Source organism: Pelodiscus sinensis, chromosome 3, assembly GCF_052426305.1.
Source record: "Pelodiscus sinensis isolate ZL-2025 chromosome 3, ASM5242630v1, whole genome shotgun sequence".
NCBI classification, from domain to species: domain Eukaryota; kingdom Metazoa; phylum Chordata; order Testudines; family Trionychidae; genus Pelodiscus; species Pelodiscus sinensis.
The window spans coordinates 416,535-432,018 of record NC_143054.1 but is presented as its reverse complement, the minus strand read 5'-3'; the positions used below and the strand labels follow the sequence as shown (position 1 = coordinate 432,018).

Genomic DNA, 15,484 nt, shown 5'->3' with positions numbered 1-15,484 from the left:
TATACAAAACCATGGTACGTCCACATCTTGAATATTTCATACACATGTGGTTGCCCCAACTCAAAAGATATATTGGCATTGGAAAAGGTTCAGAAAAGGGCAACAAAAATTATTAGGGGTTTGGGACGGGTCCCATATGAAGAAAGATTAAAAAGATTTGTACTTTTCAGTTTAGAAAAGAGGAGACAAAGGGGGGATATGATAGAGTCTATACAATCATCACTGGTGTGGAAACAGTGAATAAGGAAAAGTTATTTACTTATTCACACAATATAAGAACTTGGAGTTACCAAATGAAATTAATAGGCAGCAGATTTAAAACAAACAAAAGGAAATTTTTCTTCCCTTAGCACACAGTCAACCTGTGGAACTCCTTGCCAGAAGATGTTATGAAGACCAGGACTTTAACAGGGTTCAAAAAGAGAACTAGATAGACTCATGGAGGTTAGGTCCATCAATGGCTATTAGCAAGGATGGGTAGGAATGGTGTCCCTAGCTTGTCAGTCAGAGACTGGGCATGGGTGATGGGAGAAGGATTGCTTGACAGTTCCCTCCCTCTGGGGCATCTGCAATTAGCCACTGTCAGCAGACAAGATACTGGGCTAGATGGGCCTTTGATCTGACCCAGTCTTGTTATTCTTATGGCTGCTAATTGCTATGCAGTCTGGGCAGGAAAGGGAAAGTGTTACGTAATGTCCCTATCCCCTACTGAAATCCCTCAGTTCTCATTGGCCATTTTCCTGCCAATAGCAGCTGAGAAATTTTGCAGAAGGCAGAGGCAGCAAATGAAGCCTCCTCACTTCCTTTTCCCTCCCTGTTCTGAAACAGAGCCACATGGAGCAGCCCACCCAGCACACAGGCAGGGAGGCTCAGGTTCCTGTGGCACTGCTGGCTGGGAGCCCCTAGGTAAGCACCTCCCAGCCGAAGTCTGCCTCTAGCACCCGAAAGCTGAAGAGAAACAGTCAAACGAAACAGTCCCACTGAATTACACCACATGAAGGCAGACAATTAAGTGCCCACAAATGTTGTAAGTGCTTGCATACAAATACTAGAAGCCCAAGTACTAAGATGGGTGAACCTGACGGACTGATGAAAAATGAAGTTACTGATATAGGTACCACAGAAACTTGGTAGAATAATGATAATTTACACAGTAATAACAGAGTAAACTACATACAGAAATGAAAGAATAAGTCAGTGACACTTCCCCACTAGTGTATGTGAAAAAGCTAAATATAAAAATCGGAAGCAATTCAAACTTTACCACTGAATCTCTATGGACAGAAATTCCTTGCTTAAATAATGAGTGCAGAAGCAGGAACAGTGCTTGGGGTGTGTTATAATGAGTGCAGAAGCAGGAACAGTGCTTGGACCACCAGGATCCAATCTGGATATAGATAGAGACCTCTTCAATGTTTTTAATGAAGTAAATACTCATGGAAACTGCGTAATCATGGGAGATTTCAACTTTCCAGATATAGACTGGAGAACAAGGCTAGTAATAATAATAGGGCTCAGGTTTTCCTAGATGTGATAGCTGATGAATTCCTTCATCAAGTAGTTGCTGAACCAACAAGGGGGGGATGCTATTTTAGATTTGGTTTTGGTGAGTAGCGAGGACCTCATAGATGAAATGGTTGTAGGGGACAACCTTGGCTCGAGTGATCATGAGCTAATTCAGTTCAAATTAAATGGAAGGATAAACAAAAATAAATCTGAGACTGGGGTTTTTGATTTCAAAAGGGCTAAATTTAATAAATTAAGGAAATTAATTAGGAAAGTTGATTGGACTAAAGAAATTATGGATCTTGAGGTGGAGGAGGCCTGGGATTATTTTAAGTTAAAGTTTCAGAAGCCTGTATCCCAAGAAAAGGGAAAACATTTATAGGTAGGTGTGTTAGACCAAGCTGGATGAGCAAGCACCTCAGAGAGGTGATTAAGAAAAAGCAGAAAGCATATAAGGAGTGGAAGATGGGAGGGATTAGTAAAGAAAGCTACTTTATTGAGGTTAGAGCATGTAGGGACAAAGTGAGAGAGGCTAAAAGTCAGGTAGAGTTGGACCTTGCAAAGGGAATTAAAACCAATAGTAAAAGGTTTTATAGCCGTATAAACAGGAAAAAAACAAAAAGAAGACGACAGACCTCTAATTACTAAGGATGGAGTGGAGGTTAAGGATAATCTAGGAATGGCCCAATATCTAAACAAATACTTTGCTTCAGTCTTTTAATGAGGCTAATGAAGAGCTCAGGGATAATGGTAACATAACAAATAGGACTAAGGATATGGAGGTAGATATTACCATATCCGAGGTAAAAGCCAAACTTGAACAGCTTAATGGGAGTAAATCGGGGGGGCCCAGATAATCTTCATCCAAGAATAGCAAAAGAACTGGCATATGAAATTGCAAGTCCATTAGCGAAAATGTTTAATAAATCTCTAAACTCAGGGGTTGTACCATTTGACTGGAGAATTGCTAATATAGTTCCTACTTTTAAGAAAGGGAAAAAAAGCAACCCGGGTAACTATGGGCCTTGTTAGTTTAACATCTGTAGTATGCAAGATCTTGGAAAAAATTTTGAAGGAGAAAGTAGTTAGAGACATTGAGGTTAATGGCAATTGGGACAAATTACAACATGGTTTTACAAAAGGTAGATCGTGCCAAACCAACCTGATCTCCTTTTTTGAGAAAGTAACAGATTTTTTAGATAAAGGAAATGCAGTGGATCTAATTTACCTCGACTTTAGTAAGGCATTTGATACAGTACCACATGGGGAATTATTGGTTAAATTGGAAAAGATAGGGATTAATATGAAAGTTGAGAGGTGGATAAGCAACTAGTTAAAGGGGAGACTACAGCGGGTCATACTGAAAGGTGAACTGTCAGGTTGGAGGAAGGTTATTAGTGGAGTTCCTCAGGGATCAGTTTTGGGGCCTATTTTATTTAATCTTTTTATTGCTGACCTTGGCACCAAAAGTGGAAGTATCCTGATAAAATTTGCGGATGACACAAAGTTGGGAGGTATTGCCAATTCAGAAAAAGATCAGGCTATCATACAGGAAGATCTGGATGACCTTGTAAATTGGAGTGATAGCAATAGGATGAAATTTAATAGTGAGAAGTGTACGGTTATGCATTTAGGGATTAATAAAAATAATTTTAGTTATAAGCTGGGGACACATCAGTTGGAAGTAATGAAGGAGGAGAAGGACCTCAGAGTCCTGGTTGATTATAGGATGACTATAAGCCGCCACTGTGACATGGCTGTGAAAAAGGCTAATACGGTCTTGGGATGTATTAGGCGAGGTATTTCCAGTAGGGATAAGGAGGTGTTAGTGCTGTTATACAAGGCCTTGGTGAGACCCCATTTGGAATACTGTGTGCAGTTCTGGTCTCCCATGTTTAAGAAGGATGAATTCAAACTGGAACGGGTACAAAGAAGGGCCACTAGGATGATCCAAGGAATGACTTGTTTACCTTAACCAAAAGAAGGCTGAGAGGGGACATGATTGCTCTCTTTAAATATATTAGAGGGATAAATACCAGGGAGGGAGAAGAATTATTTAAGTTTAATACCAATGTGGACACAAGAACAAATGGATGTAAGCTGGCTAGTAGGAAGTTTAGACTTGAGATTAGATGAAGGTTTCTAACCATTAGAGGAGTGAGGTTCTGGAACAGCCTTCCAAGGGAAGTAGTGGGGGCAAAAGATCTATCTGGCTTCAAGATTAAACTAGATGGGTTTATGAAGGGGATGGTTTGCTGAGATAACATGATCTTGGTAACTAATTGACCATTCATTATCAGTGGTAAATAGGTCAATGGAGGGATGATAGGAGTTACTATAGAGAATTTTCTGGGTGTCTGGCTAGTGAGTCTTGCCCACATGCTCAGGGTTCAGCTGACTGCCATATTTGGGGTCAGGAAGGAATTTTCCTCCAGGGTAGATTGGCAGAGGCCCTGGAGGTTTCTCGCCTTCCTCTGTAGCATGGGGCACAGATCACAACTGGAGGATTCTCTGCATCCTGGGGTCTTCAAACTATTTGAAGGCTTCAATATCTGAGATATAGGTGAGAGGATTATTCTAGGAGGGGGTGGGTGAGATTCTGTGGCCTGCATTGTGCAGAGGGTCAGACTAGATGATCATAATGGTCCCTTCTGACCTTAAAGTCTATGAGTCTATGAACATATTACCAATGACCTGGTCAGGATGGGGACACAAAAACAGAAAACCCAACAATAAGGGAGGATTTCAACTAGGGATGTAAAATCCTGTTTAATAAATATTAAGTTTAACCAGTTAACTGATTAAGCACAGGTAGTTGGGGGGCTGCTCCAACTGGGCTGAAATGCGCCTCCTCCCCCCCCAGCCCAGGTTGGAGCAGCCCCCTGCCATGGGCAGGAACTACTCCTGCCCAGCTGCCCCACACAAGGGCTCGGAAGCAGCCCTCCACCCATGGCAGGCCATAAGCAGGGGGCTGTTCTCCGGGTACTGGTTAACTGTTACCCAGTTAGCATCATCCATTAAGGGTGATGCTTACTGGGTAACCAGTTAACCAGTTACACATTAACATCCCTAATTTCAACTATCCCTGTATTGACTAGGAATAGGTCACTTCAGACTAGGATGCAGACAAGTTTCTGGACAACATTATCCACCTTGTTTCTCTGGACCAGGAAACAGCAAATGAAACTCTGCTCATAAAGGCAAAGTAATGCACATCTGAAAACATCTCAACTATACATACAAAATGATGTGGTCTAAATCTGCTGTTGCCACGCAAGATAGATCTTGGAGATATCCGAGTGCATTGCTGACACGGGTATCCCCATCTAGAACACCAAACTTCATCCCCAAGCCCACCACCAGAAGCACACAACTTGTGGTGGGAATCTGAAGCAACTTTCAAATGGGTAATTCGATACTAAGCTGCTAGGTAACCATATTACATGCTTAGGATCAACAAGCAACCCATGAATGTGTGTTACTAATTCCTAGATTCTAAGGCCAGAACATCTGGGGGAAGTTCTCTAGCATAATTCCTAGAGCAGATCTTTTAGAAAAGCATCCAGTCTTGATTTAAGAATTATCTCTGAAGGAGAATACACCATGACCATAGGTAAATAGTTCCCATGGTTAATTACTCTCCGACTGGAAATAAGGTCTAAATTTTCTCTGGCATGTAGAATTTTTCCAACTCTCTAACTGTGAATGTGGGATGTCACCATTCACTCAGCACTCTCTCTCTCTCTCTCAACAAAAAATTTTTAAAGAAAGAAAGAAAGAAAAGTAGCTGAGGAACACAGAAGTAAAAATACTGAGGTAGTCATGCAACATTTTAAGACTTTTTGCTCAGTTGTGACAAACTATTTAGTTTGCAGGACTGTCCTGTAGCAAGACTAGTTAAGAGAGCACAGTACAAAAAACCCACCATTTCTGAACACGTTCTACTGGTACTCAAAGAAGTATACAGTAAAAAAAGATAAACACCTAAGAGCTATCGTTCTTTTAGCAAACTCTCTGAAGACTCACCCACCTCTTGGGACCTTGCCAGAGATCCAGTGTTCTCCAACTGCTACGTACTCTCTCAGTAGGAAGCAAGTAATTACATAGAATGGGGGGGGGAAGAGTTAAAAGAAATCTAGGCTGTTACTTACACCAATATACATTAAGAGAATGCTAGTTAGGTCCCAAAGACAACAATTCAAACGAAAGGCAATAGAATGAAGGTTGCCTGTATAACTAATTCTGGTCCCCTGTGCATATACATCATGATATATGGGTCACGAACTTTTTGGTTCCATGGGCATCTTCCTCTTTCAAGGGCACAGGACAGATGCTCAGGGAATCAATCAGCTGTGAGAGGACTTGAGTGTTTTAAACAGGATCACTGCCTGATTGCTGCAAAAATTAGGAGGTGGTGGTAGAGCTTATCTACACAGGGAAACGGGCAAAACAGTTTTACAATAGCTCCTTCTGTGAAAAGTATCTCAGAATCAGTCACATTAATTCCAGAATAATTGCTGCACTTCCATAGCAATTTTTCCTGGAATAAAATGACTTTTTCCAGAATAGTGTGCACACAAGGAGCTATTTGGGAATAATTTATTTTGCTACTGCTATTCCAGTTAATTTCTCAATGTAGACAAGCCTTAAGGAAGGCTTTTCTGCTGGAAAAGTAAGGCTGATTCTACGGCTAATGACAACCAAACAACAAAAACTCTGCTCTGTCGAACCCATACACCACCTGTGTGATGACTGGGCATCTCAAGCCAAAATTTGCATAAATAGCCACTAGCTGTGTTCTCATTTCTGGGTGCGCCACTTGATACACAGGGAGCCTGACTTTCAGAAGTGCTGAACGCACTCACAACTTTAGCTGAAATCAAAGGGAGGTGCAGGTGCTCAGCATCTCTACCAGGAAGGCAGTTTGATCTGGAGTAATGTGGAGACAGGAAGCCCCAAGTTCTAATCCTGGCTCAGCCACCAGCTCACTGTGGACTTGGGCAGGTCCCTTTGCTCTTTTGTTTCACGTTTTCCATCATAAAATGGAGCAATATTTACCCCTCTAACTTCACAGAAATACCTAGCATTCTGAAAAAACACACAGTTGGGAGAGGTTTGCAAGATTTGACCTTCATCTGCCTGTTTCTCAGTTTCCATATCATCAAAAGCCCTCTCTACCATACAAGCATGCTGCAGAGATATTATTTAACCTTTGCAAGACTCCAATATGCCAATGGAAAGCATATGAGACCAGTCCATGTGTGGAGATGTGTGTGTTCAGTCAGCAAGGCATGGAGCCACATAGTGAAGTAAGAGGATAAACAGAAATATTGAACAGCCTCCTTGTTCCTTAAACACCATCCAACCTGGGTACTTAGTAAGACAGGGTCCTATGAAGAAAACAGCATGCGTTTACATAACTGCAGACTATCATCACACACAGATGAGTGGGCAAAATTAAGACTGAGGATGTTCGATACTGTCGAACCACACAAGATCTTAGGGGTTACATGATTATTCGATGATTCCCAGGAGACAGCGCACGCTGCTGCCTCTGATACAGGGCAACAGCAGCCTCTGTCTGCAGCGAGCCCAGGCCTGCCGAGCCTGCGCCAGCATCCCACCTGCCCCCACCTCCACGCTACTGCCTCTAATACAGAGGCAGCAGCGCAGAGGGGGAGAGGAGAGGTGGCTCTGCAAAGCCAGTGCTTGTGGGGAGCCAGCTTTTAAGCCAGACCCTCCCCCCCCTTCAAGCACCGCACGTTCCCCACATATACCGGCTCCTGCCTCCCCACCTGCACTGCTGCCTCTCTATCAGAGACAGCAGTGCTGGGGGTGGGGAGGGGCTCCATGGGATATGGAGCTCATAGCTGGCTCCCACCTTCTCTCTCCCCCTCCCCTCCCACAGCAGCAGGGTGTGTGCATGTAGTCGATAGGATTAACCAATATATCCAGCCTTATTGGTTAATCATTTACTTGCCCATACGCTAACATCCCTAGTTAGGACTGCATGCACATATCCTCCTTAGTGCTCCCACCAAGGAGATGCCCTCAAAGTCATTTCACACGTATTAGCAGGCCCAAATAAACACCGTGAGCAAGCCTCACACTCACCTTCACCCTCTGAGGTGTGAAAACAAGAAGTGCCTCAACTTCACTGAGAAGATACTTCATGCCACGTACTAGGTAACTGCACTCTTTGGCCCTAGTAAGGCCAAGCTCTGAGAAGGGACAACGGGTTGTGTCTTGCTTAAACCTCATTTTAGCAGTCTGGATAAGGAAGCCAACCCTAGACCCAAGGACCCCTCACAGACAAGTCCAGGAGGTCAGCTCTGGGAACAGACAACTAGGACTGCCTGAAATGAAAGGGTCATTGTGGAGAATGGAAGGAAACTGGAGTCTGTGACAGCCCACTGGGGGCTTTACAGAAGGCCCACAAAACCACAGTATGCACTAAGAACTTGGTGCAGAGCAAGCAGCACATAAGTTCACATGGCCTACCCCTGTTTAAAAGTCAGTATTTTGCACCATCTGAAGCACCAATTCAAGCCCAAAGCACAGCCACAACTACAAGGGCATGTCTACACAGCAGGGCTAAAGTCAAATTAAGCTATACAACTTCAGATACATCAATTGCAAAACTTAAGTCAAAACAGCTTACACAGCAGAAAGTCGAAGAATACAGGAGTCGGAGTATGTCTTCCAGCTCACCTTTACTCTGAAACAAAGGCTTGAAGTATAGACATGCTCTTTGTTATTTCAGAATAATGCGAGTTATTCCAAAATAATGCTGCTGTGTAGACGTACCCCAGGAGTCCAGCCACCAGCTGACAGAGGGATGAGTGACTGTTGATTCAACTACCAAAGCAAAGATAGCAAAATGCAAATTGGCCACTGCTCTAGAAATCCAACAACAAAGGGACTAGTGAGAATGTTGCCACATTTCCCATCCCTCACTTTTCTGTTGCCCATTCAGACATACATTGTACTAACACTAACCCATCTTGGATAAAAAGAAAAACAAACACTTAACAAGCAATGGCCACAGATAGGCCTGTGGACTCTATAGTTCGTAGACTGAGGAAAAATCATCTTCAAATGGGGCTTGTGAATTTCTCATTAGCTTACTGGGGGGTTAGGTAAGAGATAACTCCACCACTAGGGTACATTGTGTATGTGTCTCTCTCACAACAAGGGCAAAGCAAACTACCATCTGGAAATGAGGGGGTGAGGGATAGGAGGACACAAGGAACTAACAGGAGAAAGCTACTGAGGGAGAGGTAGGGAACAGTTCAGCTCAGGAAGGAAGCCAAGCTGTGACTGGACAACTTACTAATAAAACAAACTCATGACAGACAAATGCTCAAAGTCATCATTTAGAGATACCTGGGCAACGATCTGTCCATCTCACTTTGAAGTAGACATGCCACCCACAAGACTAGCAATGTGAACAACTAATCAACTATCCAATAAGTAAACGCTTATCAGACAGTCAACACTAATCAACTAGTTGCTTCCCCCCTCCTTGACGCCTCTATCAGAGGAAGGAGTACTTTAAAGCAGTAGTGCTGCATGGAGCGCTTTCGCCCTGGAAGTGGCAACTGCCACGGAGCTGTAGGTACACTTCAAAGGCGGAGGCACCCTTATCAACTAATTGAATAGTCACTATTCAATTAGCCAATCAATCAAAATTTTACATCCTACACAGGACAGGATGACCTGAGCTACTCAGATTAGTTCATGTCTAGATAGTAGACCACAGAGCAGTTCCTCATATCAAGGCCACGCTTCCTCATGCCCCCATTCTTCTTCCAGGGTAGATAACTCTATACCAGCACCAAACTCTGCCTATACTCAAATGAAAAGCACAAAATTTCACCAGCTCACACACCTCTGATCCTCATCAGACCCCCTATTTTTCAGGTCTGATTCCCTCAACAGAGATCATTACAAGTTCCCTGCCCCACTGTCATTTGCTGGGAACTGACCTCTTCACGTCTTTTTTGCCACCGGCCACAGGGGGATTCTTCAAGGATTTCAGACTCATCTTCACTCTCCTCCTCTTCCTCTTCTTGGGGCGCTGGTGGAGCTGTAGAAGTCACTGGTGGGGACACGGAGGTCATTCCTGGGCCAGAAGATGTGGATTCTGGCTTTGTGTCTGAGCCACTACTGGGAACCTGCTTGGCTTCTCCTTCAGACATGGTGAGATGCAATTCTAATACCTAGAAACCATGACAACACTCACATACCACCTCTAGTTAAGCACCCAGAGCTGAGCTGGTATTTCCCAAGAACAGCCACTCCAGCTCAGGTCAACTCCCTCAGGAAGAAGAGTTTGACTTGACTAAGGATGTAAAAGTGTAGCCATTTCAACCGATAATCAACTACCCAAACAGTTACATGCGGCTCCTGCTTCACCCTGTACCAGAGGCAGCGGCCCGGGCCAGCTCTTCAAGAACAGGGTGGCGGATGGGAGCCAGTATAAAAGCCGGTTCCTGGAGCACACTGGCTCCTGGGGAACCGAACGCCGCCCTCACTGCCTGGCACACGTAACTGTGTAACTGCTGAACACCTATCTGCTTTGGACCCAACTAGTGACCTCATCCCACATGTTCATAGGTATTGCAGACACCCCAAAAGCTTGGGGAGAACATTCTTTCTGAAAACTGATCCATCCACTGGAGTGCAAACAATTTGGTTTGTTTCCATTCTCCTATAGATAATTTTGGGTCATTCAGTGTGGAGGACCCGCCTCTCTCCCATTTATTCCACATACCTTTCTTTCTGGAAAGGCTAAACAGCAAGCAGCTGGTTACGAGGGAGAAATCTAGTTGCTGAGAGAGTTGCATTATTCTAAACATTACCAGATGTACAAAAAGTTAATATTGCACATTGGCACAAGTTGGTTGGGACCCAGCCAACAGCACCATGGGCAGAATTATGTAGATCCAGAGACCCACAAGCCTGAATGAAGAGAGGGATTTGGGGCTGAGTGTGCTATAGGGAAAAGTAGCTAATTTATACAAGCATTGTCAAAACAGCGGGGTGGAGGGCTCGCCCAGCAAGTGCCCAAGTTAGGCCATGGCTAATGGGCACAGACCCCACGCACCAATTGCTCCTTCCTCATTCAAGCTCCAGCTACCATAATGTGTCCTCTTTGTCCCACCTGGTGAGCGTCAGATACTGCCCAGCCTGCAGCCTGGTCACCAGCTCCGGCCGAGACCTTCCCCCCCGAACCCAGCGCCCGGCCCCCCCCACCACAGCCCCCTCGAATCCAGCGCCCCGCCCCCCCGGGCCCTCCCCACCACAGCCCCCCGAACCCAGTGCCCCGCCCCCCCAGGCCCTCCCCACCACAGCACCCCCGAACCCAGTGCCCCGCCCCCCCGGGCCCTCCCCACCACAGGCCCCCCGAACCCAGTGCCCCACCCCCCGGGCCCTCCCCACCACAGGCCCCCGAACCCAGCGCCCTGCCCCACCACAGCCCCCCCGAACCCAGCGCCCCGCCCCACCACAGCCCCCCCGAACCCAGCGCCCCGCCCCCCGGCCCTCCCCACCACAGCCCCCCCAGAACCCAGCGCCCCGCCCCCCCACCACAGCCCCCCCGGAACCCAGGGCCCGCCCCCCCGGCCCTCCCCACCACAGCCCCCCCGAACCCAGCGCCCCGCCCCCCCCCACCACAGCCCCCCCGGAACCCAGCGCCCCGCCCCCCCCGGCCCTCCCCACCACAGCCCCCCCCCGAACCCAGCGCCCCGCCCCCCGGCCCTCCCCACCACAGCCCCCCCGAACCCAGCGCCCCGCCCCCCCCGGCCCTCCCCACCACAGCCCCCCCGAACCCAGCGCCCCGCCGCCCCCGGCCCTCCCCCCCACAGCCCCCCCGAACCCAGCGCCCCGCCCCCCCCACAGGCCCCCCGAACCCAGCGCCCCGCCCCCCCCACAGCCCCCCCGAACCCAGCGCCCCGCCCCTCCCCACAGCCCCCCCGAACCCAGCGCCCCGCCCCCCCGCCCCTCCCCACAGCCCCCCCGAACCCAGCGCCCCGCCCCCTCCTCGGCGCTCTGCAGCCGCGGGCCCGTGGCTGACCCCGCCCTCCCCGGGCCGGACGAGGCCCGCGTAGCGCCCCAGCCGCTGACACTCACCGGGCTGGGCCCGGCCTCGCGCTCTCGCCGCCGCCAGGGACCGCTCCCTGCGTCGCCGACAGCCGCGGCACTAACCGCCGCGCGACGCGACGCAACGCAGCCTGCTGCTCGAGGCCGGCCGCCCGGGCCAATGGCGCACGCCCGGGCCGCCGCCGCCGCCGCGCGATTGGACGGCAGCCGCGCAGACCCGCCCCTTGGCCGGCGGAAGGCGGGCGGGGCCTCGGCGCGGTCCGACGTGCGGCCCCGGGGAGAGGGCGCGTCATCGCTGCGGCGGGGGCGGTCACAGGGCGCGCGCGCGCGCGAGCGGCCGTCGAGTCCCGCCCCGCCCCCGCGGCAGGACCCAGCCTGGCTGCAGCGGGGCGCCCCCAGGTGGTCCCGGGCGGGGGTGCGGACAGAGCCCCGCCCCGGAGGAGCCGCCCGCGGGGCAGGCAGCCCCCTGCCCCTCCCCCTCTCCGGCAGCGGCACGAGGGGGCGGCGGAGGCCCCTGCACACAGCAGGGGGCCAGTTGGGGTCCTTTGGGGCTTTGCACCCCCTGGGGGGGGCGGGGAGGAAAGAGGGAAATTGTTCTCCCTGGCCTCTGAGGACGGGACACGAGACAGTGGCCTTAGGTTGCAGCAAGGGAGGGTTAGGTTGGACATTAGGAAACACTTCCTAGCTGCCAGGGTGGTGAAAGGCTGGAATTAGTTACCAGGGATGGACTCTCCATCAGTGGAAAGTTTTAAGAGCAGGTTGGACAGACAGCTCTCAGGGATGGGCTAGACCAGTGGGCTTCAAACTTTTTGGCCCAACACAGACCACTTAGCTCAATGTAAACTTTTGTGTGGACCATTAGTTGCTAATGGAAACTCACTATTAATAAGATAATTACACCCAAGCCATTTTGTAAGTGCTACAAGGAGGGAAACTGGTTAAATCTAAATTATTAAACAGATTAAGCGCTTTAACATTCCCACATTAGTTTATCATACTTCATTTTAAATCAAATAAAATATTAATTCATAGCCAATGGAAAAGGTTTCAATGTTTTCTTTATATATGGCAGGTGTGGGGGTTCCTTTTTTGTGTCAGGAGCCACTGACCCACAGAAAAATAAATTGGAGACCACACAATTGAGAAGCAAAAACCTTATCCAAATTCCCCCTCCGCCCTCACTGATGTGCTCCCAACTGAGACACCTCACTCCTCTGGCATTCCAGCCCCACAGGCTGAAGGGAAGGGACAAGGAGGGCTGGGGTTTAGACTTCCCATAGGCCAGATTTACTTTTCTGGGGTTCCAGAGTTAGTGGATTTTATGGACCCCCTTAGACTCTAGGGCTACGTCTACACTGGCATGATTTTGCGCAAGAACTCTTTCGCGGAAGAGTTCTTGTGCAAAAACTCTTCCAGAAGACAGCATCTACCCTGGCATGTGCTTTTGCGCAAGAGCATCCTTGACCGTGTAGACACTCTCTTGCGCAAGAAAGCTCTGATTGTCATTTTAACCATAGGGCTTTCTTGCACAGGAAATTCATGTTGCCTGGCTACACTGGCCTCTTGTGCAAGAACAGTTGCACAAGAGGGCTTATTCCTGAGCGGGAGCATCATAGTTCTTGTGCAAGAAGCACTGATTTCATACATTAGAACGTCACTGTTCTTGCGCAAGAACTCGCGGCCAGTGTAGACAGGCAGCAAGTGGGGACTCTTGTTGCTCTTGCTTCTAATATATTTGTAGAATGTCTTCTTGTTACCCTTTATGTCTCTAGCTAGATTGAACTCGTTTTCTGCCTTTGCCTTTCTCATTTCACTCCTACACACTTTCATTTGTTTATATTCATCCTTTGTAATTTGATCTAGTTTCCACTTGTATACGACTCCTCTTTGATTTTTAGATCATGCAAGATCTCCTGGCTAAGGCACAGCAGTCTCTTGCCATACTTTCTATCTTTCCTATGCAGTGGAATAGTTTGCTTTTGGTCCTTTAATAATATCCCTTTGAAAAACCACCAACTCTCTTCAGTTGTTTTTCCCCTTAGTCTTACTTCCCATGGGATGTTACCTACCAGCTCTCTGAGCTAACTGAGGACGTTAGGGAGATTCCCAAATCTGCACCATCCTTTGTGGGTGATGAATCTGAGGAACTGTCCCGGATTGAAGTGTCATTAGAGGAGGTTTTGGAACAAATAGAAAAACTTAATGTTAACAAATCTCCGGGACCGGATGGCATTCATCCGAGGGTTCTAAAAGAACTCAAATGGGAAATTGCTAAGCTTTTATCTGTGGTTTGTAACCTATCCTTTAAATCAGGTTCTGTATTGGGGGGAGGGATAGCTCAGTGGTTTGAGCATTGGCCTGCTAAACCCAGGGTTGTGAGTTCAATCCTTGTGGAGGCAATTTGGGGCAAAAGTTTGTCAGGGATGGTACTTTGTCCTGCTGTGAAGGTAGGGGGCTGGACTCAATGACCTTCAAGGTCCCTTCCAGTTCTAGGAGATAAGCAATCTCCATTAATTTATTTACCTAATGACTGGAAGGTAGCTAACAAGACACCAATATTTAAAAAGGGCTCTAGAGGCAATCCTGGCAATTACACACCATTAAGTCTAACTTCAGTACCAGGCAAATTAGTCAAAACAATAGTAAAGAATAAAATTGTGAGGCACATAGAAGAACATAACTTGTTGGACAAAAGTCAGCATGGTTTTGGTAACAGGAAATCATGTCTTACTAATCTACTAGAGTTCTTTGAAGGGGTTAAACATGCAGACAAGGGGGATCCAGTAGATATACTATACTTAGATTTTCAGAAAGTGACAAGGTCCCTCACCAAAGGCTCTTGTGTAAATTACATGGCCATGGGATAAGAGCAAAGGTCCTTTCTTGGATTGAAAACTGGTTAAAAGACAGGAAACAAAGAGTAGGAATAAATGGTAAATTTTCAGAATGGAGAGGGGTAACTAGTGGTGTCCCCCAAGGGTCAGTCCCAGGACCAATCCTTTTCAATTTATTCATAAATGATCTGGAGAAAGGGGTAAGTAGTGAGGTAGTAAAGTTTGCGGATGATACCAAACTGTTTAGGATAGTCAAGACAGAAGCAGACTGTGAGGGACTCCAAAAAGATCTCACCAAACTGAGTGATTGGGTAACAAAATGGCAAATGAAATTTAATGTGGATAAGTGTAAAGTAATGCACATCGGGAAAAATAACCCCAACTATAGGTACAGTATGATGGGGGCTAATTTGGCTATGAGAAATCAGGAAAGAGATCTTGGGAGTTATCGTGGATAGTTCTCTGAAAACTTCCACACACTGTGCAGCGGCGGTCAAAGAGGGAAATAGGATGCTAGGAATTATTAAGAAAGGGATAGAAAATAAGACCCAGAATATCTTACTGTCCCTGTATAAAACTATGGTACGCCCACATCTTGAATACTGTGTACAGATGTGGTCTCCTCACCTCAAAAAAAGATATTTTGGCCTTGGAAAGGGTTCAGAAAAGGGCAACTAAAATAATTAGGGGTTTGGAACGGGTCCTATATGAGGAGAGGTTAAAGCGACTGCGACTTTTCACTTTAGAAAAGAGGAGACTGAGGGGGGATATAATAGAGGTCTATAAAATCATGAGAGGTGTGGAGAGGGCAGATAAAAAAAAGTTATTTATTAGTTCCCATAAAAGAAGAACTAGAGGACACCAAATGAAATTAATGGGGAGCAGGTTTAAAACTAATAAAAGAAAGTTCTTCTTCACACAGCGTGTAGTCAACCTGTGGAACTCCTTGCCAGAGGAGGCTGTGAAGGCTAGGACTATAATAGAGTTTAAAGAGAAGCTAGATAATTTCATGGAGGTTAGGTCCATAAAAGGCTATTAGC

General features: G+C 47.2%; 1 protein-coding gene across 2 annotated transcripts in view; it reads right to left on the bottom strand.

Annotated features, from left to right (window-relative positions):
• NRBP1 (nuclear receptor binding protein 1) overlaps window positions 1-11,803 on the bottom strand; it is a 78,075-nt gene extending 66,272 nt beyond the window's left edge. For both annotated transcript variants that reach the window (XM_075916280.2, XM_075916281.2), the window contains exons 1-2: window positions 11,641-11,803; window positions 9,495-9,728 (exon numbers count right to left, since the gene is read on the bottom strand). In XM_075916280.2, the coding sequence (XP_075772395.1) occupies window positions 9,495-9,707 (213 nt within the window). In that variant the 5' untranslated portion in view covers window positions 9,708-9,728; window positions 11,641-11,803. The remainder of the gene's footprint in view (window positions 1-9,494; window positions 9,729-11,640) is intronic.
• Window positions 11,804-15,484: the final 3,681 nt, after the last annotated feature.